At 42.7% G+C, this 18,882-nt stretch overlaps 18 protein-coding genes across 18 annotated transcripts; 8 read left to right on the top strand and 10 right to left on the bottom strand. All coding sequences in view use genetic code 12, as the record gives it.

Moving 5' to 3' along the window:
- Positions 1-6: 6 nt before the first annotated feature.
- On the bottom strand, positions 7-909 carry CAALFM_C307770CA (uncharacterized protein; the record flags this gene model as incomplete). The annotated part of the gene is made up of 1 exon (XM_705835.2): positions 7-909. A coding segment is annotated over one exon (903 nt), but the record flags the coding sequence as incomplete, so codon positions are not given.
- A 120-nt stretch (positions 910-1,029) lies between these two features.
- On the bottom strand, positions 1,030-3,582 carry NUP159 (FG-nucleoporin; the record flags this gene model as incomplete). Its single annotated transcript, XM_705836.1, has 1 exon — positions 1,030-3,582. The coding sequence occupies one exon, from the start codon at positions 3,580-3,582 to the stop codon at positions 1,030-1,032; it is 2,553 nt and encodes an 850-aa protein (XP_710928.1).
- Positions 3,583-4,371: 789 nt separating this feature from the next.
- On the top strand, positions 4,372-5,379 carry STD1 (Std1p; the record flags this gene model as incomplete). Its single annotated transcript, XM_705837.1, has 1 exon — positions 4,372-5,379. One exon carries the CDS (start codon positions 4,372-4,374, stop codon positions 5,377-5,379), a length of 1,008 nt encoding a protein of 335 aa, XP_710929.1.
- Position 5,380: 1 nt separating this feature from the next.
- Positions 5,381-6,004, bottom strand: CAALFM_C307800CA (uncharacterized protein; the record flags this gene model as incomplete). Its single annotated transcript, XM_705839.1, has 1 exon — positions 5,381-6,004. The coding sequence occupies one exon, from the start codon at positions 6,002-6,004 to the stop codon at positions 5,381-5,383; it is 624 nt and encodes a 207-aa protein (XP_710931.1).
- Positions 6,005-6,080: 76 nt separating this feature from the next.
- On the bottom strand, positions 6,081-7,520 carry SEC61 (translocon subunit; the record flags this gene model as incomplete). Its single annotated transcript, XM_705840.1, has 1 exon — positions 6,081-7,520. One exon carries the CDS (start codon positions 7,518-7,520, stop codon positions 6,081-6,083), a length of 1,440 nt encoding a protein of 479 aa, XP_710932.1.
- A 219-nt stretch (positions 7,521-7,739) lies between these two features.
- On the top strand, positions 7,740-8,066 carry CAALFM_C307820WA (uncharacterized protein; the record flags this gene model as incomplete). The annotated part of the gene is made up of 1 exon (XM_705841.1): positions 7,740-8,066. One exon carries the CDS (start codon positions 7,740-7,742, stop codon positions 8,064-8,066), a length of 327 nt encoding a protein of 108 aa, XP_710933.1.
- A 147-nt stretch (positions 8,067-8,213) lies between these two features.
- On the top strand, positions 8,214-9,209 carry FBP1 (fructose 1,6-bisphosphate 1-phosphatase; the record flags this gene model as incomplete). Its single annotated transcript, XM_705842.1, has 1 exon — positions 8,214-9,209. The coding sequence occupies one exon, from the start codon at positions 8,214-8,216 to the stop codon at positions 9,207-9,209; it is 996 nt and encodes a 331-aa protein (XP_710934.1).
- Positions 8,289-8,981, bottom strand: CAALFM_C307840CA (uncharacterized protein; the record flags this gene model as incomplete). Its single annotated transcript, XM_705843.1, has 1 exon — positions 8,289-8,981. One exon carries the CDS (start codon positions 8,979-8,981, stop codon positions 8,289-8,291), a length of 693 nt encoding a protein of 230 aa, XP_710935.1.
- Positions 9,210-9,283: 74 nt separating the features above from the next.
- Positions 9,284-10,594, top strand: CAALFM_C307850WA (uncharacterized protein; the record flags this gene model as incomplete). The annotated part of the gene is made up of 1 exon (XM_705844.1): positions 9,284-10,594. One exon carries the CDS (start codon positions 9,284-9,286, stop codon positions 10,592-10,594), a length of 1,311 nt encoding a protein of 436 aa, XP_710936.1.
- On the bottom strand, positions 10,581-12,713 carry MRR2 (Mrr2p; the record flags this gene model as incomplete). Its single annotated transcript, XM_705846.1, has 1 exon — positions 10,581-12,713. The coding sequence occupies one exon, from the start codon at positions 12,711-12,713 to the stop codon at positions 10,581-10,583; it is 2,133 nt and encodes a 710-aa protein (XP_710938.1).
- An 11-nt stretch (positions 12,714-12,724) lies between these two features.
- Positions 12,725-13,183, bottom strand: CAALFM_C307880CA (uncharacterized protein; the record flags this gene model as incomplete). The annotated part of the gene is made up of 1 exon (XM_705848.1): positions 12,725-13,183. One exon carries the CDS (start codon positions 13,181-13,183, stop codon positions 12,725-12,727), a length of 459 nt encoding a protein of 152 aa, XP_710940.1.
- A 62-nt stretch (positions 13,184-13,245) lies between these two features.
- TIM8 (protein transporter) lies at positions 13,246-13,512 on the top strand (the record flags this gene model as incomplete). Its single annotated transcript, XM_705847.2, has 1 exon — positions 13,246-13,512. The coding sequence occupies one exon, from the start codon at positions 13,246-13,248 to the stop codon at positions 13,510-13,512; it is 267 nt and encodes an 88-aa protein (XP_710939.2).
- On the bottom strand, positions 13,509-14,573 carry CAALFM_C307900CA (uncharacterized protein; the record flags this gene model as incomplete). The annotated part of the gene is made up of 1 exon (XM_705850.1): positions 13,509-14,573. One exon carries the CDS (start codon positions 14,571-14,573, stop codon positions 13,509-13,511), a length of 1,065 nt encoding a protein of 354 aa, XP_710942.1.
- Positions 14,455-15,378, top strand: CAALFM_C307910WA (uncharacterized protein; the record flags this gene model as incomplete). The annotated part of the gene is made up of 1 exon (XM_705849.1): positions 14,455-15,378. The coding sequence occupies one exon, from the start codon at positions 14,455-14,457 to the stop codon at positions 15,376-15,378; it is 924 nt and encodes a 307-aa protein (XP_710941.1).
- CAALFM_C307920WA (uncharacterized protein) lies at positions 14,455-16,480 on the top strand (the record flags this gene model as incomplete). Its single annotated transcript, XM_019475349.1, has 2 exons — positions 14,455-15,360; positions 15,413-16,480. 2 exons carry the CDS (start codon positions 14,455-14,457, stop codon positions 16,478-16,480), a joined length of 1,974 nt encoding a protein of 657 aa, XP_019330894.1.
- CAALFM_C307930CA (uncharacterized protein) lies at positions 15,409-15,726 on the bottom strand (the record flags this gene model as incomplete). Its single annotated transcript, XM_705852.1, has 1 exon — positions 15,409-15,726. One exon carries the CDS (start codon positions 15,724-15,726, stop codon positions 15,409-15,411), a length of 318 nt encoding a protein of 105 aa, XP_710944.1.
- A 47-nt stretch (positions 16,481-16,527) lies between the features above and the next one.
- Positions 16,528-17,241, top strand: CAALFM_C307940WA (uncharacterized protein; the record flags this gene model as incomplete). Its single annotated transcript, XM_705853.2, has 1 exon — positions 16,528-17,241. The coding sequence occupies one exon, from the start codon at positions 16,528-16,530 to the stop codon at positions 17,239-17,241; it is 714 nt and encodes a 237-aa protein (XP_710945.2).
- Positions 17,242-17,254: 13 nt separating this feature from the next.
- On the bottom strand, positions 17,255-18,343 carry SRB1 (mannose-1-phosphate guanylyltransferase; the record flags this gene model as incomplete). Its single annotated transcript, XM_705854.1, has 1 exon — positions 17,255-18,343. One exon carries the CDS (start codon positions 18,341-18,343, stop codon positions 17,255-17,257), a length of 1,089 nt encoding a protein of 362 aa, XP_710946.1.
- Between the last annotated feature and the right edge of the window lie 539 nt (positions 18,344-18,882).

Here is an 18,882-nt window from a genome sequence, read left to right on the forward strand (position 1 = left end):
ATAAATAGGTAACTCTTGCGGAGAATCGTCGGCAGTGCTTTGGTGAACCACCGGAGTGCTATATAACTCGTGAGATAGATGATCCCTTTCGACCTGAAGTTTGGTGATAATAGCATCTTTTTCATTTAATTGTTGTTGGTATATTGACTCTAGCTCGTCCAACGAATTTTGCAACTCCTCAAGGTCTTCTAAGCGAGGTCTTGATTCTAGTTCGCGTTTCAACTGTTCAATCTCTTTACGGCTATCGTCGATTTGAACATCATTTACTTTTTCACTCAACAAATTATCTATACTTTGTTCGAGTTCCTTGATCTTGGAGTTTGCTGCCGTGAGTGAAGCATTTGCGTTGTCAAGTTTTTCTTGTTGTGCTTTGTTTTCGTTTTCCAACTCTTCTATCCTGTCCTCGTAGACTTGAATCCCTTCCTGTTGTACGGCTACTAATTCATCCATGGCAGCACGCCATTCCTCTCGCTGATTATTGAAATTTTCCAACCGTTTCTCCTTTTCTCTTAGTGCTCTTTGTAACTCAGCTATTTCCGACTCATACTTTAGAGTAAGATCAGGGTTTGCAAAGTTTTCATTAATCATGCTATTCCTAACATTTTGGTATGTCCTGTTGTTCACTGGAGTCAATGGTGTTTTCGAAGATGGATTCACATTTGCCAAACCGGGGTTCACAGATTTCAATCTTTCGTAGGGAAGAAAAAGCCCGCTCTTTGGTATTTCTACTTGAAAGTATTGGATTCCATCTACTGACCCTGAATTTTTCCCTCGCGTGGTTGCCAATGTCCCCAAAAGCTCAACTCCGGCAAATGTGCCTATTTTCCCTTGGATTTGTCCAACATATCTGATTATACCAGCTCCTGATGCTCCAGGAATAGCAACTTTTGTACCAATTACGTCACTCATCGATAGGTCTAGTCAGAGATCTAAAAAGAAAACAAAGATTTCACTTCAAAAAAAATAAAATAGATACGTTTCACGAAAGAGAAAAAAAATAATAAACAAGTCGTGTACCACTATACAATACTAAAACATAATTGACTTTTGTCTTAATTTCTGCCTCAACTTTAACTTTGAACAATTTGACAACACGTCAACCTTCTTGTCACCTTCAATGTCTAACTCTCCCATTTGTGTTGCCAAATCGTCAATACCTACTGAGTGATCCAAAATCTGTTCATTGATTTGAAATACAATTCTTTCAATGTTGTCGATTGTTTGATCATCCATTGAATTCTTTGCTTTTATTGGCATCAACAACGCCAACACTTTCTTTTCTAAGCTTCTCACGTTGTTTAGTTTTTCACGCAATTTTGTTTGCATCAAATCGTTTTTGAAATCCAATGGCCGGGATTTGAGGACATCTTTGTTGGCAGAGTTTTGGTCTGCTGCCAATGCCAATTGACTGTAAAGACGGTCGAGTTTCACTTTTTCGCCAAAACATTTTTGAATTTTTGTAGATAAGTTGGTTAGCTCTAATAATTCTCGTTTTAAAGTCTCGGTGGTATCACGGAGTGGAACCCTTGCCTCGGCGAATTTAAGACTATCTATGCCCTTGTCGATTTTTTCGTGTTGGCCGATAAAGTCTCCCAATTGGTTTCTGTTTGCATCCATAACTTGTAAGTTACCTTCTGTGCTTTCAATTATGTTAATGATCTTGTTTTTGATTTCGTTAGAACTTGGCTTGGAAATCCTGGTGAAGCCACTAAAGAAAGAAAACTGTACTGGCTTTGGATCGGTAGGGGGTGGGATTTCTGTCTCCACTTTCTCCTCTTGAGTTTCTGTAACATTTTCTCCTTCTACCTCTTCCAAATCCTTGGATGTGTTTGCATCATCTGTAGCCAATTCCTCTTCATCGCTGTAATCACTTTCTTCGGGTAATGATATTTCACTTTCTTCTTCCAGTTCCTTTGATTCATCAGCTAACGGGGTAGAAACTGGAGACGAGGTCTTGTCGCCGAAAATTGAAGGACCACCCGATCCAAGTTTGGCAAATCCTGAGCTTGTTGATCCTGACTTTGCGAATCCAGAAAAAGGACTTCCACTTGACTGGGCAAATGCAGAGCTTGCTTGAGGTTTTTGTGCAAAGCCAGAGCTGCCAAATGCAGAATTTGTTTGGGCTTTTTGCCCAAATCCTGTTGTTCCAAACGCGGAGGTAGCTTGAGGCTTCTGACCAAATCCTGTAGTTCCGAACGCAGAGGTAGCTTGGGGATTTTGTATGACAGCAGAGTTACCAGAACCAGATTTTGATTCAACTTTTTGTCCAAGTCCTGTAGTTCCAAACGCGGAGGTAGCTTCGGGTTTCTGTCCAAGTCCTGTAGTTCCAAACCCAGAGCTGGCTTCCGACCCACCAAACCCAGTTTGACCAAATGCAGATTTGCTAGCTGGCGCACTAAAAACACTTGATGGGGTGTTACCAAATGGGTTACTCTTTGTTTGAGCAGGTTCATTTGATACCTCTTTGGTTTGAGTAGATGATGCCTTGATTGCGTTCTCTAAAGACAATTCTTTTTTTAGGATTGCTGACTTATGGAAAACCCACCATGAAATCAAGTTACCTGTATGAAGCAAGGTGTATATTCTAGGCAAAACTCCAGTAACCTCGTCAGCGCCTGGACACGGTTCAAGAACTTTCGAAGTTAGTTCGTTTAAGGATACACCAAACCCAACTGGCGAGCAATCGTCACCTGATTCGTCGTCAATAGGAAATTGTGCACGGTTGATATCTTCCGATTGTGCAATTATCTTTGGTGTTTGTCCTTTAGTGGTGTCCAATATTCCTAAATCTATGGCCAACGACGAGGTAAGGAGCACAAACTTGTTTGATTTATACCAGTCCGACAATTGTGCATGATAATAAGTCACGGCTCTAGCAACAGACCCAAATGCTGGGGCGATATCAGCTTCTAATGCAGTATAGTCATTATCTGTTTCCTCCAAAATATATGATTTGACATCGTGGTAATCCAACTCGGCATCTACCGTATCGTAAGCAACAAACAAGTACTTTTCATTTATGGCAAACATCTCAACAATACAAAGTTCGTCAACGTCTTTGACTTTGATTTTTTTGTTATTGATATGGTATGGCTTATCTTTTGAGGCATAAATGTACAGCGACGATGTCCAACAGAACGCCGAGACATTGGAAGCAACCTTATCTGCATTGAGGTACAACTCGTTGTTTGTGTTTAGTGCCAATATCCCAGATGGCGATGGAAGTATATCGACGAACCCTTCTCTGATGGTACGAAAACTGTAGTCCTTATTCTTGAGTTGTTCTACCGTCAACGATTTTATTTTAGAGTCGTCAAGAACAAACAATTCGTTTCCAACAAAATGCAATTGGGTAATACTAAATTCCCCTTCAATAGTGGTTATGTCGTCTAGGTCCTTTAATGATACAACTTTTATACATTTGCTATTTGATGCCACCATCAAATCATCGTGTATGGCCAACAATTTCAAGTGCTTTGTTGCTAAATTTTGCAAATCCAATGGCTCAAAAAGTGGAATGCCATTATCCTTGATGTCGAGTTTGAACCCCAAGTCTTCTGATATTTCTTCTTCAATTGACATTGCTTGTTGATTGGGTAAAGAATCAAAACAAAATCTAGAGCAAAAAAATATTTCTGGTAAATGAGAAGAAATATTGTGTGGTGCACGACCATGTTGGGAGGCTACAAGAAGTCAGTCAACTAGTGTTAACAGTGCTATACTTATTGATATGTCAGTAGGTTTGCATAACTAAACAGTCAATTAACTTTCACTCTTGTTTTTTAAAAACTTTTTGGTGTTGTATTTTCGGAAAATATTTGCAAAATTTGTAGCCAAAAAAAAAGAAAGCCCCACTAATTTTGAACCAGTCCTACATAGCAGACGCAAACTCTTGCATTTCGTGGCTAGTTTACAACAATAGACTTCGGATAAACTGCGTGACCACCGGATTTTTTTTCTACAAACTGCTCTGCTTTTGGGTGAGTGAGGGAGGAAGCTGGATTTCTATTGTCGCATGTTCTGCCAATACTTGGCTAGTAGTTTATTGTATGCTTATTTTCTCCCCCACCACATACCCCCCACTAGGTAAACTATAATTTTTCCGAAGATTTACGCTCACAAAAGCAAGTAAAAAAAATTTTTCCCCAATACAAAAAAAAGTGGAGAGACCCGGGAAAAGAGTAATTTATAATTATCCCATCATCAGAGTTGTTGAATCGACGTGCTTGGTTTACAAGAAGTTTATAATTTGTGATATATATCACCAAGAATAGGTTAAAGTTCAGGCATCTTTTTTTTCTTGGTGAGATAAAGAAACCTCAGGAAAAAAAAAAAAATTTTGTGGTCACACTGTTGAAGAAGACGACGACCATGTTTGGTTCACCATTTACGAATAACCCGACTCAGAAGAGTTCGACGCCTACAGTATTCAAAGATAATGCGAGGAACGCTATATATAAACAGTTACCGGTTGTAACGTCAAACACTGCATCATCCATACGCTCAGCACCACTGCAGTTTCTTAATAATCGACACCATGTTCTGCTGCATAGGTCTATGTCATCATCATCATCGATATTTTCATCTATTACTGGGGGCAAACGCTCGGTGAGATCAGCACCGTCTATTTATTCAAGCTCCACAGCCACAATACCAGAGGATCTGGAACCTGTTTCTACCACAGTCGAGCAGTTGGTCAATGATATTGTATTGCATGAAAACCATTATAGGGCGGTTGCGTTAGAGAATAACCACCGAAATGCGAATGTTGACGTTGAAGAGATGTACAAGATATCGCTTGGGTCGGACTTGCAGTATCAGAATGTACCTGAATCGTTGATTGATTGGAACTTGAATGTCACTAGGTGCAAGTTGATATTGACGCAGTTGCCTCAGATCACGTCTACAGATATACCATATAACCAGAATGCATTGCCGCAGTTGGTGGGCGACTTGGCAGGTGTGTGTCACATTATACTTATACAACCGCATATTTCCGACAAGGAACTTATCTACACATTACTTTCATCCAATTTATATAAAGAGCATGACTTGGACGTGAATTTTAAAAAATCAGTTGCTGAGATTTCTGTGAAACAAAGCCGCTTATTACAAATCAATAATGGTGCAGGCTCATCGTCAATAAACCCCGAACATTTATTTTTGAAATTCAAATTTAAAGAGATTGCTATTCGAAACTATTTAATCAACCTTGCTGCTGCTGCGACGACCGCACATGAGTACAAATTGAAGATGGAGCACTTGAAGGGAGTTTTGAAAATGGAGCAGCCTGACAAGAAAGTCAAGTTGTCGAAAGAAGACAAAAAAGTATTGTGGGAACAAGTACGACTGGATGTATTCCAACGAGCTGGTTTGTAGTTTAATATTTTTTCCTAGCATTTTTAACCTTTTTATAAAAACCTTTACGGCCACTGGTTTTTGTTTGCTGTATTTCATGATACTTTCTCTTGAAGTATTTCTTGGTGGTATCGTCATGTAGCAACTCTTCGACCATAGTTTTACCACGCTCTTTTCTCTTTAATCTCGAGGAGTAGAATTCGGTATTACCTTCGATGATTGTTCCCATCTGGAAGAATTTCGGGATTTCCCATTTATCCTTTTTATAGTGTCTTTTTGGGTCTAAAGCACTTCTTTGCTTTATGATTTGTAAATCTCTCTTAATTTCAGGAGTCATTTCTGGCTGTTTCATATTGAACCATCTTTCATCAGACGTTTCTGTAGTCTTCTTTTTCGGTGGTATTACTGGGTCATGGATCCTGATAGGTTTTTTTTGTAGGGCTGTTTCTAAGTTGGCATTTATTCTAGGCAAGCTTTGTATGGACTTTTCAATTGACTTGAAGTCTTTAACGGTTGGGAGAGATCGTGATTCCTTTTTCAAATCTGCAAACAAATCATCGAGCGAGGCAGTGTCGTCAGGTACATGCGCTCTTTCTGAGAACGATTCAGTTTCAGAGGTTTCTATAATTGTTGGTATTTCTGTCATTTTGGTGATGAGGAAAAGAATATTTTTTTTTTGTATTTTTTTTTTCTACACGTTTATAAACGAGAAAAGTTTTTATTTAAATGCCATCGGAGAATCCACTGACAATTGATTTGTTGAATCCACCTTCTTTTACAGCCAACTCGTAGTATCCATAGATAGTGGTGACGGCCAAAAGAATAGACGTACCAGAACCAAGAGTACCCATTAAATCACAAACAACAGATAACGCACCAATAGTAGCACCACCAAAAGCAGCAGCAATTGGGATAATTTTCTTTAATTCCTTGTAAGCAGAAGTGTCTCTGTGACCGGCAATGACCAAACCTTGTTCTTTGAATTGCTTGGCGACGTCTCTTGGGGAAGTACCACTGATTTCAATCCAGGTAGTAGAGAAAACAGCACAAGACCCTAAAACAAAAGCAATATAGATGGTGGTCTTGATTGGGTCTAACAAGGCATCAGTAAAGTTGAATGGAGGTTGGATGTAGTATGCCAAGCCGCCATTGGCGTATAATTGGGAGGACCCAGCTCTGGCGTCCCATGTACCTAACAATTTGACAAACAAGTTATTTGGCCATCTCATAAACAATAATTGGGAGATGATAAAGATGTTAGAAGCCAATGCACTTTCCAACATGATGGGGATGTTGGAAGTGTAGAACAATCTGATTGGGTACAGTCCGTATGGACCTCTTTGTCTGGTAGATTTCATTGGCAACTCGATTCTGAAACCTTGCAAGTACACAACAGCGAAAAACACCAACAAGGTAGCCAATAATTGGAACATGTTTGGCAAGTTTGGTCTGTAGAAGGATTCGATCAATGCTCTCTTTTTGTCTTTTCTTGATCCTAACAAGTGGAACATGGCGACCACAGCACCGTCGAATTCGGTTCCCTTGGCGGAGGTTGAAGTGGTTGGAGCAAATGCTTTCCAAAATACTTGTTCACAAGTGTTGGTAGCAGTGAACAACGAGACACCACTTCCTAAACCATAACCTTTTTGCAACAATTCGTCCAACAAGATAACAATTGTACTAGCGAAAACCAATTGCAAGATCAATAACGAACACACACCAACACCCAACGAGCTTGGTGGACCGTACATTCCTGTCAACACATAGACGGTGGCTTGACCCACAGCTAACAAAATAGCCAATAATTTTTGAGCAGTTTGGAAGGTTTCTCTATCGTTTTTGTTTTGCATATCAACATGGATGATTTTAGTACCTTGCAACAATTGGAACAACATCCCCGAGGAGACGATAGGGGAGATACCCAATTCCATTAAAGTACCTCTATTGGAAGCCAACATCATTCTCAACCAGAACAATGGATCACTGGAATCACTAGATGCAATACCGTATAATGGGATTTCGGACATTACCAAGAATATCAACAAAGTTATGATGGTCCACATCACACGCTGTTGGAATTGAACTTTACGTTCAGGTGCAATGACTTCTGGTAAGAAGGGACTGAAAGGTTTCACCAAATCTAAAACACGAAATCCGCTCATAATAGTGTTGTTGGAAGAAGAAAAGATAGTAGCGTTGAAAGAAAAAAAAAAAATTTGTTGTTGTTTAAGTGTTGAAAATTTCACAACCGAACACGTCAATAAAAAAAAGGTTGAGTTCCCGATTGGGAAGGATGTGGTGAGGTGGCCAGAATGGATGAGCAAGTAAAAATTTTGCGGTGAAAAAAAAAACAAATTCTCCAACAACAGTCTTTACCAATCATGGCATCGGACTGGGCTGCTAAATTGAGTGGTGCATCAGCATCGCCGGAGAGGAAACCAAGAAAGAAAGACACTGAGTTTAATTCTCGTGAAGTGATGGACTATTTGCACAACAACTACAATACCTACCTCACCCACGCAAGAGAGGACAAGGAAGGCGAAAAGTATAAGGTCTACAAGTCGCTAGAATCCCCTAACCAATGGACAAGCAAGCCCAAGAATGGCCCCAAGGAGGTCATTAGAAACCGTAATGGAAGCAACGGCACTTTGGATTTGCTCTTTGAGATCAACCGGTCAGTATACCAGCAACGCGAGAGAAATAAGTAGTGTAATATACGTCCCGGAGAAACTTTTTCCTTTTATCCGCCATTCGGGCGAACCAGGGTTGGGCGCACCAAGAAGTATAAAAATTCTGGGGTACGTTGAAATCTTGATATTTTTTTCCTCTCTTTTTCTTTCTCTAAACAAAGCATAATGAGTGGCCCAGTTAATTCCGTTTCCAAGCAAATGAATGTCGATACCGACATCATCACGTTGACCCGTTTTATTTTACAAGAACAGCAAACTGTTGCTCCCACCGCCACCGGTGAGTTGTCGTTGTTGTTGAATGCGCTTCAATTTGCATTCAAGTTTATTGCCCACAATATCAGAAGAGCTGAGTTGGTCAACCTTATTGGTGTTTCTGGCTCTGCCAACTCTACCGGTGATGTTCAGAAGAAATTGGATGTGATTGGTGATGAGATCTTTATCAATGCCATGAGATCTTCCAACAACGTCAAGGTTTTGGTTTCTGAAGAGCAAGAAGACCTTATTGTGTTCCCAGGTGGTGGCACATATGCTGTTTGTACTGATCCAATTGATGGGTCGTCCAATATCGATGCTGGTGTTTCTGTTGGTACGATTTTTGGTGTGTACAAGTTGCAAGAGGGGTCTACTGGTGGCATCAGCGATGTCTTGCGTCCTGGTAAGGAGATGGTCGCTGCGGGGTACACCATGTACGGTGCATCTGCCCATTTGGCATTGACTACAGGTCACGGTGTCAATCTTTTTACTTTGGATACTCAGTTGGGTGAATTTATCTTGACCCATCCAAACTTGAAGTTGCCAGATACTAAGAACATCTACTCGTTGAATGAAGGGTACTCGAACAAATTCCCAGAATACGTTCAAGATTATTTGAAGGACATTAAAAAGGAAGGGTACAGTTTGAGATACATTGGGCTGATGGTTGCTGATGTCCATCGTACTCTTTTGTATGGTGGTATTTTTGCTTACCCTACATTGAAGTTGAGAGTGTTGTATGAATGTTTCCCCATGGCCTTGTTGATGGAACAAGCAGGCGGTTCTGCTGTCACCATCAAGGGTGAGAGGATCTTGGATATCTTGCCAAAAGGTATACACGACAAGAGTTCTATTGTGTTGGGATCCAAGGGTGAAGTTGAAAAGTATTTAAAGCATGTACCAAAATAGATTATGTAGAAAATTTATGAACAAAAAAAAATAAAATATTGTCGACTTTTTTTTTTTTTTTGTAGCACACCATCATGCATAAACACCTCCACCATGTTTCCCATACCATAAAGTCCTATTTATCCACTCTTATAGCCTTGGAGAACCTTAAGGTAGTGGCGTTTTTGATTTCCCTTTTGTCTTGTCTTGTGGCAGGGTCGATATTATTGTTTACATTATATACGTCGTCGTTCCATGAAGTGTTGGGGCTATCGTACTTGCAAATCAACATGATCTCGTCGTTGTCGGCGTTGGGAATGTACTTTTGCTTGCCGGTACTTGGGTACTTGGCGGATTCGTATGGGCCAGCGTTGTTGTCGTTATTTCTGATCTGGTTCTTCTGTCCCAGTTACTTTGTCAATAGCTATTTGGTTAGCACCCAGAGTGGTTCGGTGATTGGGTTTTGCGTATGTTTTTGTTTTATTGGGCTAGCGACGTCGTCATTATACTTTTCGAGTTTGATTACGTGTGCACGTATATGCCCAGACCACAAGGGGTTGGCCATTTCCTTGCCCATAACTTGTTATGGCCTTTCGGCGTTGCTCGGGGCACAAATTTTGAAGTTGCCATATTTCCACCGCCACGACGTGTTGGATTTGGAAGTTGTGTTTCTGTTTTTTGCATGGCTTTATTTGGTCGTTGGCATTGCTAGTTTTGTGTCTAGTTCTATTGTTATTGTTGAGCTGGAGTTGTTGTTTGGGGTTACGCCAGATGAGGAAACGGCTTTGCTTGAACTTACGCCAACGAGATCGCTCGAGCCGCCTAACCACCGCCAGAGGTTTGTGCTGTTTGTCAAAGACCCATCAGCATGGATTTTGCTTGTGTCATTGATCCTCAATATTGGCCCCATGGAGAGTTACCAGAACAATTTAAGCTCGATTTTGAAACACACTAATGGCGCAGATTTGCCGAACCAGGTGAGTATTATGGCGGCGTCGTCGACTGGCGCGCGGTTGTTGTTAGGTGTGTTGTCAGATTACCTGTCGAAATATGTTTGTCGAGTTTGGTTGTTAGTGGTGGTGATTGTGGTGGGCGTGGCAGGACAAATGTCCGAAACTTCTGCCATCCTCAATGGCGTGTCCTACGGGGGCATGTTCACTATTTACCCAACAATCGTGGCGTCGATCTGGGGCATTGACATTATGGGGTCTACGTGGGGGTCATTTATGGTTGCGCCAGCACTTGGGTCGGTCATTTTTTCGATGTTTTATGGACGCAATGCCGATTCGTGTTCTGACTGTTTACTGCATTATTTCTACACAACTGCCGGGGCGATGATTGTTAGTTGTATATTTGTACTTTTGGCATGGAAGATTTGGTACGCCCGTGGGTTTACGAGATTTTGAGGAAATCCCAATAATCCCAGTCCCAGTTTGACGGTACGTTTTTGATTGCGTCGATCCAGCCGCTATAAACCTTTTCACTATACTCTATATTTTCCATAGCATTCCATAGATTTTCATGCTGCATTTCGTCGATAAGTTCGTTGTCTGTTGGGTCAAACAATGTAGTTGGGGTAAACCCTTTAAAGTTGATGTACTGTTCGAGCAATTTGTTTATCTCTTTGACGGGTATGTCGACTGCCGCGGATTTGACGAGCTCGGGGTCGTTGGAAATAAGTACATCGGACGACCGTTCCATGATTTTGGCAAGTGTCAAGTACACTTTTCGCATCTGCCACGCGTATTTGTGCAGCGACGAGTAGTTGCCCAACTCTTTTACGTGGGAAAAGAAGATTATCTTGAGGAAGTACCTGCAGCACTGTAGGTCCTGGACAGAGCTGTCCTGGGCTCGTAGGTGTCGATGTATGATGCAGTCAACTCTCATTCTCAAAAAGTTGGTAATCATTAGGACAAGGTGGATGTAGTTGAGATTAAAGTATGCGAGGAAGAGGGATGTGGATCGTGTTCTGGCGAGGTCGACAAATAGGATCTGTGCTGACTTGAGGAGGTACTTGTTGCCCAATGGGGTAGGTCCCTTGAATAAGTAGAGCGAATAGTACATGTACACCAAAAGAAAGTTTACTGAGAAAATGACCAAATCGTTGTAGAACACAGTACTAGCTTCGGAATCAATGGTGGCAAGAAAGGCTTGGAGTTTGGTTTCTACTTCGACAAGTAGTTCTAGCACGGTTTCCAAGGGTGTGTCTTCGGAAGTTTTTGAATTGATCTCGACAAGTTTGCGCAACAGCACGAACAAGTCGGTGCTGCGCCAGATGTGTTTCACTATACTTTGCTCCATTGGCGGTGCTTGGTCGATAAGTTGAGGGAGTTTTGTATCACTTGCGTCGGGGTTTGACGATAAGATGGTTTGGAAAATGGCGCTATCGATCACCTCCATGCGTAGTAGGAGGTGCCATATTTTTCTTCGCAAATGCTGTTGCTTGGGGTTGTGTTCGCCAATGTACTCTGGGTCTCGATGTAAGGCGAGCGAGTAGCAGTTTTGGATAAGGACACCCACACTTACTTGGACATAGTTGCTCTGGGTGTACAGTTCTGGTGCCACGATTTTATAGAACCTAAGCATGATTTCTGCCTGGAGGGCAGTGAGCGAGTGGGTTTTGGTAATGTCAAACTCTTTCATGATGGTTTCTGCAGCACGGAGTGTGTCGTAGGAAACGGGACATGCACCGGGTGTGTACATGTATGAGATTCGTAACACCAACAAGAACAATGCCAAAAACGGTAGGTCGTCGGCTGACCCGATACTAGGGAACGAGTTTATGTAATGTCCGTCGATCTGTGGGCCCAACACTCTATTGATGGAGGTGTTAAAGTCAGTTTCGTCTATGATGGGGATCACGGGGTAGATGTGCTGGAAGAAGGTGTCCACCAACTGTTTGTTGGCCCATGCTGGGGGGATGAGACTAAAGAACGATGTTAATGGGTCAGCAAAGTTTCCTGCAAATCTAAAGTTCGGGTTGAGGCTAAGGACATGTTTTAGTTGGTCGATGGTGTGGCCTTCTTGTGGGCTCGGTATGTATGCTTCTCCAAGTAATGCCTTGGCCCTGGCAGTTAGGTGGTGTCTTTTGGTAAGCAGTAAATCTGCAAGTAGTTGGGAGTACTCAAAGTAACGTGGATCTTTTTCAAGCAAATGGTGGCAGTGGTGCCTCACCAACACACACCCTGGATCTTGTTTGGATAATAGTAGGTACGGGAAAAGGCTTTGCAATTCGACTAGTGGTGTTTGGTCAGTGAATGACTTGTTAAAGTTGATGGTTTCTACCTGGAGGAGCCCTTTCTTGCCTTCTAGAGCCGAGATCTTTTTCTCGATTGCTGATATCTGGTGGTAGGTCTTTTTGTCGAGTTTTCTATTTGTGATTTGGGCATCTCGTTGTCTGGAGACGGTGTAGACACAGTCTCTTTTGGATTTGTGGCATGAGGCACATGGAGTTTGTCGGTTACATTTGATTTTACGTGACCGACACGCGTCACAGCTGTAGATTGTACGATCACGTTTGGTCATTGGCGAAGAAGCTATTGGTTGTTTATTTTTGCTATATAAGAGTTGAGCAATTTTTCAAGTTCCCTCGCTTCTGCGAGTTTTTCGGGTAGTGGGGAGGCAAAGTTGCGGGACTGTAAGTCGGCAAGAGCAGTTTGTTTGTTGGCACGCAAATGGTTGAGGTCGGCGATTATTTCCAGGAAATCAATAGGAGTTGTGGATTGGGGGGTGTAGCGGTTGATCATGGATTGTAGCACCACTGTTGTTGCTGCTGTGCCGATGGTATCGTTTTTGTCGGGGGTGTAGGGAATAACTCCAAGTATTTCGTAGAGGGCAATGATTTGTGTACCGACTGGAGCGGATTCGTCTAGCTGGGCAATTGCCTTGTCACATTCCTTAATAAACGTCTCAACACGAGCAATATCCTTTTGTAGGACATGTGTGTATGTGTTTGGGGATTCCTCCACCTCTCTCAATCGTTCACGTAAAGACATGGTTAAAAAAAACAACAACAACAACAACAAAAAAAATTTTTCTCTTGCCTTCTTTATCAACCATGTCAAGTTTATCTACCACGGCTATTCAGAGCCTTGATGAGGCTTCTAGAAAAGAGATTATGCAGTTTGTTGAGTCTGAACAGTCAAAGTCCAAGGTCCAGCTGTCGATCCATAACTTTACAGATATGTGTTTTAAAAAGTGCAACAAAGATAAGCCGATCACGAGTGCTACATTAGACGGACAAGAGGAGGCGTGTCTTAAGAATTGTTTGAACAGGTTTTTAGATACAAATATCAAGGTTGTTGAAGCATTACAAGGGCGTTAAGTGTTTATATATGTACATAGTTTATCGATATCGTCGTTGTTTGCAAGTTTCTGTAGACTGGAGATGTTAAGCTGCAACTGAGCAGAGAACTTTCCAGGGTGGTGTTTCAGTAGGATTGACCAGGCACCGATAAAGTCGTACGCATAGGTGGCGATGAACGGGTGGTTGAGGTTGATAATGTCATGTTGGATGGTTAGGGCGGTGACAATTTCGTTGCGGGTTGCATCGAGACTGACTAGGATCTGGTTGAGGGCGTAGAAGATCTTTGAGGTGCTGATAAACACGTCAGTAGATAGGTGGCGGGTGTACTTTGATAGTTGTTGTAGGAGAAATGGCCTGGCGGGGGTGTTTATTGTAGATAAGATGGTGGCAACTGTCTCGATAAAGTCGGTGGTGGTGGTGTTGAGCTTGTACACCCACTCGTAGGCCTGGGCAAGTAATCGGAGGGACTCGTCGAGTGGAGTTATTGGCGGAACATGCACAAGACACTTTGATGCGGCAGATCTTAGTTGGGGAATTAACGGTTGGTTTAGTTCTGGGAGGTGGGATAACAAGTTAAACGCCTGGATTTTGGCAGATACCGAGTAGGTGGTAAGCACGTCTTCTACCAACAACATTGAGAGTATACATATTTCCTGGCTGTACGCATAGTCTATCAAAAACCATGCTTGGGAAAGCACTCCAAGATCCTCCACCAAGTTCTTCTGCTTGACTTTTTTCAGCGATGCCTTGAAGTCGCGTATCAATTGGGGAATATACGGGTGGTAGTCAAAGCTGGACATGATTTGTTGCACATTTTCGGGGGTGCTCCCTGGAAGGTTGGGGTTGGCATGTAAGGAGAGGTAATGTACCAATTCGTAGCTGGGTGTGGTGTCCAAGAAAGTCATGGTGAAGAAAAAATTTTTTTGGTGATTATTTTTTCGGTGGTCTTCTTTATCAACGATGAAACGATCACTTTTACGTATATCACAAGAAGTTAGACAAGCACTATTTGAGAAACGGCCAGTAGTTTCCTTAGAGTCTACAATCATTTCCCATGGGTTGCCGTATCCGCAGAACATTGAAATGGCCAAAAGTGTTGAGCAAGTGTTACGAGACAATGGTGTTGTTCCTGCCACCTGTGCCTTTATTGACGGTGTTCCACACGTTGGACTAGACAATTTTGAACAATTGCGCAATGCCGTGAAGGTATCGAGACGTGATATTGGGTATGTTATGGCCAACAAGTTGAATGGTGGCACCACAATTGCACTGACGATGATCTTGTCGCATCTTGCAGGGATTAAGGTCTTTGCGACGGGCGGACTTGGCGGTGTGCACCGTGATGGGCAGTATACGATGGACGTTTCCGCAGATTTGACCGAGTTGGGGAGAACACCCGTTAGTGTTGTGTGTGCTGGCCCGAAATCGATTTTGGATATTGGGTTGACTATGGAGTATTTGGAGACCCAAGGTGTTTTTGTTGGGACGTATAACCCCGAAAAGGTGGACAATTTGCAGGTGCCGGGGTTTTATTGTCGTGAATCGGGCGTGCCTTCGCCATATGGGTTTGAATCGTTTGCAGAAGCAGCAAGGGTTAGTTATTACCAGGGGATGGTCGGCAGTGGAAGTGTGTTTTGTATTCCGCCACCACAAGAGACTGCCATGGATAGTGAGTATATCAGGAGCGTGATTGAGAAGGCCAACGAGAAGGCGAAGGAGGTGGGTGTCACAGGCAAGAAGTTGACCCCGTTCTTGTTAAAGGAGATTGCCGTTGCCACGCAGGGCCAGTCTGTGGAAAGTAATATAGCGTTGGTGAAGAACAATGCCAGGGCCGCGGCAGAAATTGCCAAAGAATTGAGTCAATTGGTATGTAAAGAAAAATAAGATGTTGTTGAATTTGTTTACTAATATAGTTTAGGAGAGGGATGCATCTGTTTTGGTAGTTGGGTCGGTTGCACTCGATACGATGGCGAAACTTGGACCAAGCACCAAAATGGGGGACTCGAATATTGGCACCGTCACGAATTCTATTGGCGGTGTTGGGTACAATATTGCGAGGGCGAGTGGGTATGTTTGTGACAGCACCAAGTTTGTTTCGCGGGTTGGTAATGACGCAGCAGGGAAAACTATCCAGGAGAGTGTGCCCGGGTTGGGTGTGGGGAGCGGTGGTACTGCGCAGTATGTGTCTATGCACGACAGTAGTGGTGAGCTAGTGGTTGCGTGTGCTGACATGTCGGTAATTGAAGAAGAGTTTGAGGTAGACCACAAAGCGAGTGTGGCGGTCTACGATTGCAATTTATCGCCCAAAACCGTCTCGAAAGCGCTAGACAATAACGAGTATAACATTATTGAGCCGACCTCCCATGTCAAGGCCAGACGTATTGGAGAGATGGAGTTGGCGGTGTTTCCCAACAACAAAGTCAAGTTGATCACGCCGACAGTTGAGGAGTTGGCGTCGATCTACGACTCTATGAAGGATAAGTTTGATGATGAATGGTTTGGTGTGTTGGATGCAATGAAGGTTGATCAGATAAGGGAGCGGTTGGATAAGAAGTGGTACGATAAGGGTGTGTACCAGCAGTGTTTTCAGTTGTTGCCGTTTTTCCAGAACATACTAGTCAAGCTAGGCAAGGATGGGGTGTTGTTGGTTAGCTTGTGTTCTACAGTGGAGGACTATAAGTCTATACCGACGACGTCTCCATATAGACCAAAGTCGATAATCTACAGTAAGGGGAACCAAGTTGGTGCTGTTGTGGAGTATTTCCCGGTGCCCAAAGATGTGGAGGTGGTTAATGTAACTGGTGCTGGCGATACACTTGTAGGGTACTTGGCTGCCAAAATCTCGGAGCTGAACTGGCTCCACCACGAAATTGGGTCGGCTGAGCAGGTTTGGGGAAAGTGGGAGTCAATATATAAGGCGCAATTGGCTGCGGGTTTAACGTTGGGGTGTGCAGACTCGGTTATTCAGGAGATTGCGAATATATAGAAAAAAAAATTTTGTAGTTTTTTTTTTTTTTACTTTGTTCACTAACCATGTTTAGATACGTTCGTTCTGCGTTTATTGTTTCTGCAGTTGCAGCTACTCCGTTGTTTCATCCAAAGATTCTTCTGGAGGTGAAGCAGGTTGTGGTGGATTCTTCGCTTAACCCGTTCCCAACCGAGATTCCCAAGGGATTGTTCCATAACGACTTTCAACTTTTGGGTCATGGTGTGAGATCGGTCACGTTTATTTCGTTCAAGGTTTATGGAGTTGGAATATACATTGCCAAGAAGGATATTCCCAAAGCAAGTTCAGTGTTGATGGGTATGGCCGACAAGCTCAAAGACCCACAAGAATCTGCGCAAGTCATTGAAAAGCTTTTGGATAGTGATGTTAAATTTTTGGTTCGTTTGGCACCGGTGAGAAACACCGACTTTAACCACTTGAAAGATGGCTTGATTAAATCGATATTGGCCCACCCCAAGAGTAAGGAAATGAAGACAGAGTTGGGGGTGGGGTTGGACGAGTTGAGACAAGCGTTTACAAGACGAGGGACAGTTCCGAAAAACCATTTGTTGTACCTAGAAATGCTCGATGGGGGCAAGATGGAGTTGAGTTATGTGAATCCGGAAAAGAAACCATACAAGATGGGTGTGGTTGACTCGCCATTGGTTAGCAGACAATTGATGTTGCAGTACCTTTCCGGCGCCAAACCTCTTTCGCCTTCGTTGCGTGATAGTTGTATAGAAGGATTTATTAATTTATAATATATAACTGTCTCTACATAATGATAGACTCTTTTTCGACGTTAGAGGAGATCGATTTGTGTGGCAAGACCTTGGCACCGTTGACGTAGATTTCGTTTTTCACTTCGACGTCGTCACCCAAGACGGTAACACCTTCAGTTCTAGCCCACTTTCCAATTCTGGAGTTCCAACCAACAATGGTAGATTTGACCCAGGCGTGGTCTTTGACTTGGGAGTTGGCCAACAACACTGATCTTTGGATTCTAGCACCTTCACCGACAACAACGTTTGGACCGATGGTGACGTTTGGACCGATTAAGGCAGATGGGTGGATCTTGGCAGTTGGGTCGATCAACACGTTACCGCCATGGACGTATTTCTCTTTACACAATTTCTCTGGGTGTTTTTTCGACAATGACGTCAAGTACAAACAGGTTCCAGAAAGGAAATCTTTTGGTTGACCGACGTCCATCCAGTAACCCTCCAAGTCGAAGGAGTACAATTGTTTTTGTTCGACCAAGATTGGGAAAGTTTCTTTTTCGATTGAGGTTGGTCTCATTTCAATCAAGTCGATGACCGATGGGTTCAAGATGTATAAACCGGCGTTAATTCTGTTACCAACAAACTCGACTGGTTTTTCAACAAATCTGTCGATCAAGTTTGGAGTGTCTCTGTCGTGGACAATGACCCCGTATTTTGATGGTTCGTCGACTTTGGTAGCAACAATAGTACCAGCAGCGCCGTGGGCCTTGTGGAAGTCGGCCAATTCCTTGAATGGGTAGTCGCAAATGACGTCGGAGTTCAAGACGAAAAATGGTGAGTCGTCTTTTTTCAACACTTCTTCAGCCAACTTTAATGGACCGGCGGTGCCCAAAGGTTCTTCTTCAACAGAGAAGGTGATGGAGACACCGTACTCTTCTTCGTATTTCTTTAAAGTGGAAACCATGACTTCTGGACGGTAGTTGACGGCCAAAACAATATCGGTGACACCAGCAGCGGCCAAAGCTTCGATTTGGTGCAAGATCATTGGTCTGTTACCGAACTCGACCAATGGTTTTGGTAATGTTAAAGTTAATGGTCTCAATCTGGTACCGTATCCTCCGACTAAAATTAATCCTTTCATGATGTGTGATGTGTGTGATGAAGAAAGAAAAATGTGTTGGAAATTTTTTTCTTTTTTTTTTTTGGGAGTGTGACAGATTATATGTTGGACGAGAAAAAGTACACGAGAAAAAAATTACGTGTTTCTGAGTTTTGAACAACACACGCTGTGTTTTGGCCAGTGCGTGGGACTGGGACAAATATCATGGTGGGCAACCCTTTTTGTGTAACAACCACCAGGCCACGGTGGACGACGTTCTTTTTTTCCGGAAAGGCTTACCATGTGCCTGAAATAAAAAAAAATTTTCAAAACGCGTACAAAAAAAGAATTTGTCTACAAAAAAAAGAACACGTTTCATATCACTTTGCATTACCCTCAGATAGCTACTTTCATGGTTCACACTTATGTGGTGTTGAATCATGTGAGACATATTTAGGGTTCTCTCCAGTAACTACAGAGACCAATTTATAGTAATGGTCATTATTACAAGTTTGCCAGGTTTTGCATCTGAGTATTTCTACTAACAGTGAATAGGTTTAGCAGAGTAATAGAATGATGTT

Source organism: Candida albicans, chromosome 3 (assembly GCF_000182965.3).
Source record: "Candida albicans SC5314 chromosome 3, complete sequence".
Classification (NCBI taxonomy): domain Eukaryota; kingdom Fungi; phylum Ascomycota; class Pichiomycetes; order Serinales; family Debaryomycetaceae; genus Candida; species Candida albicans.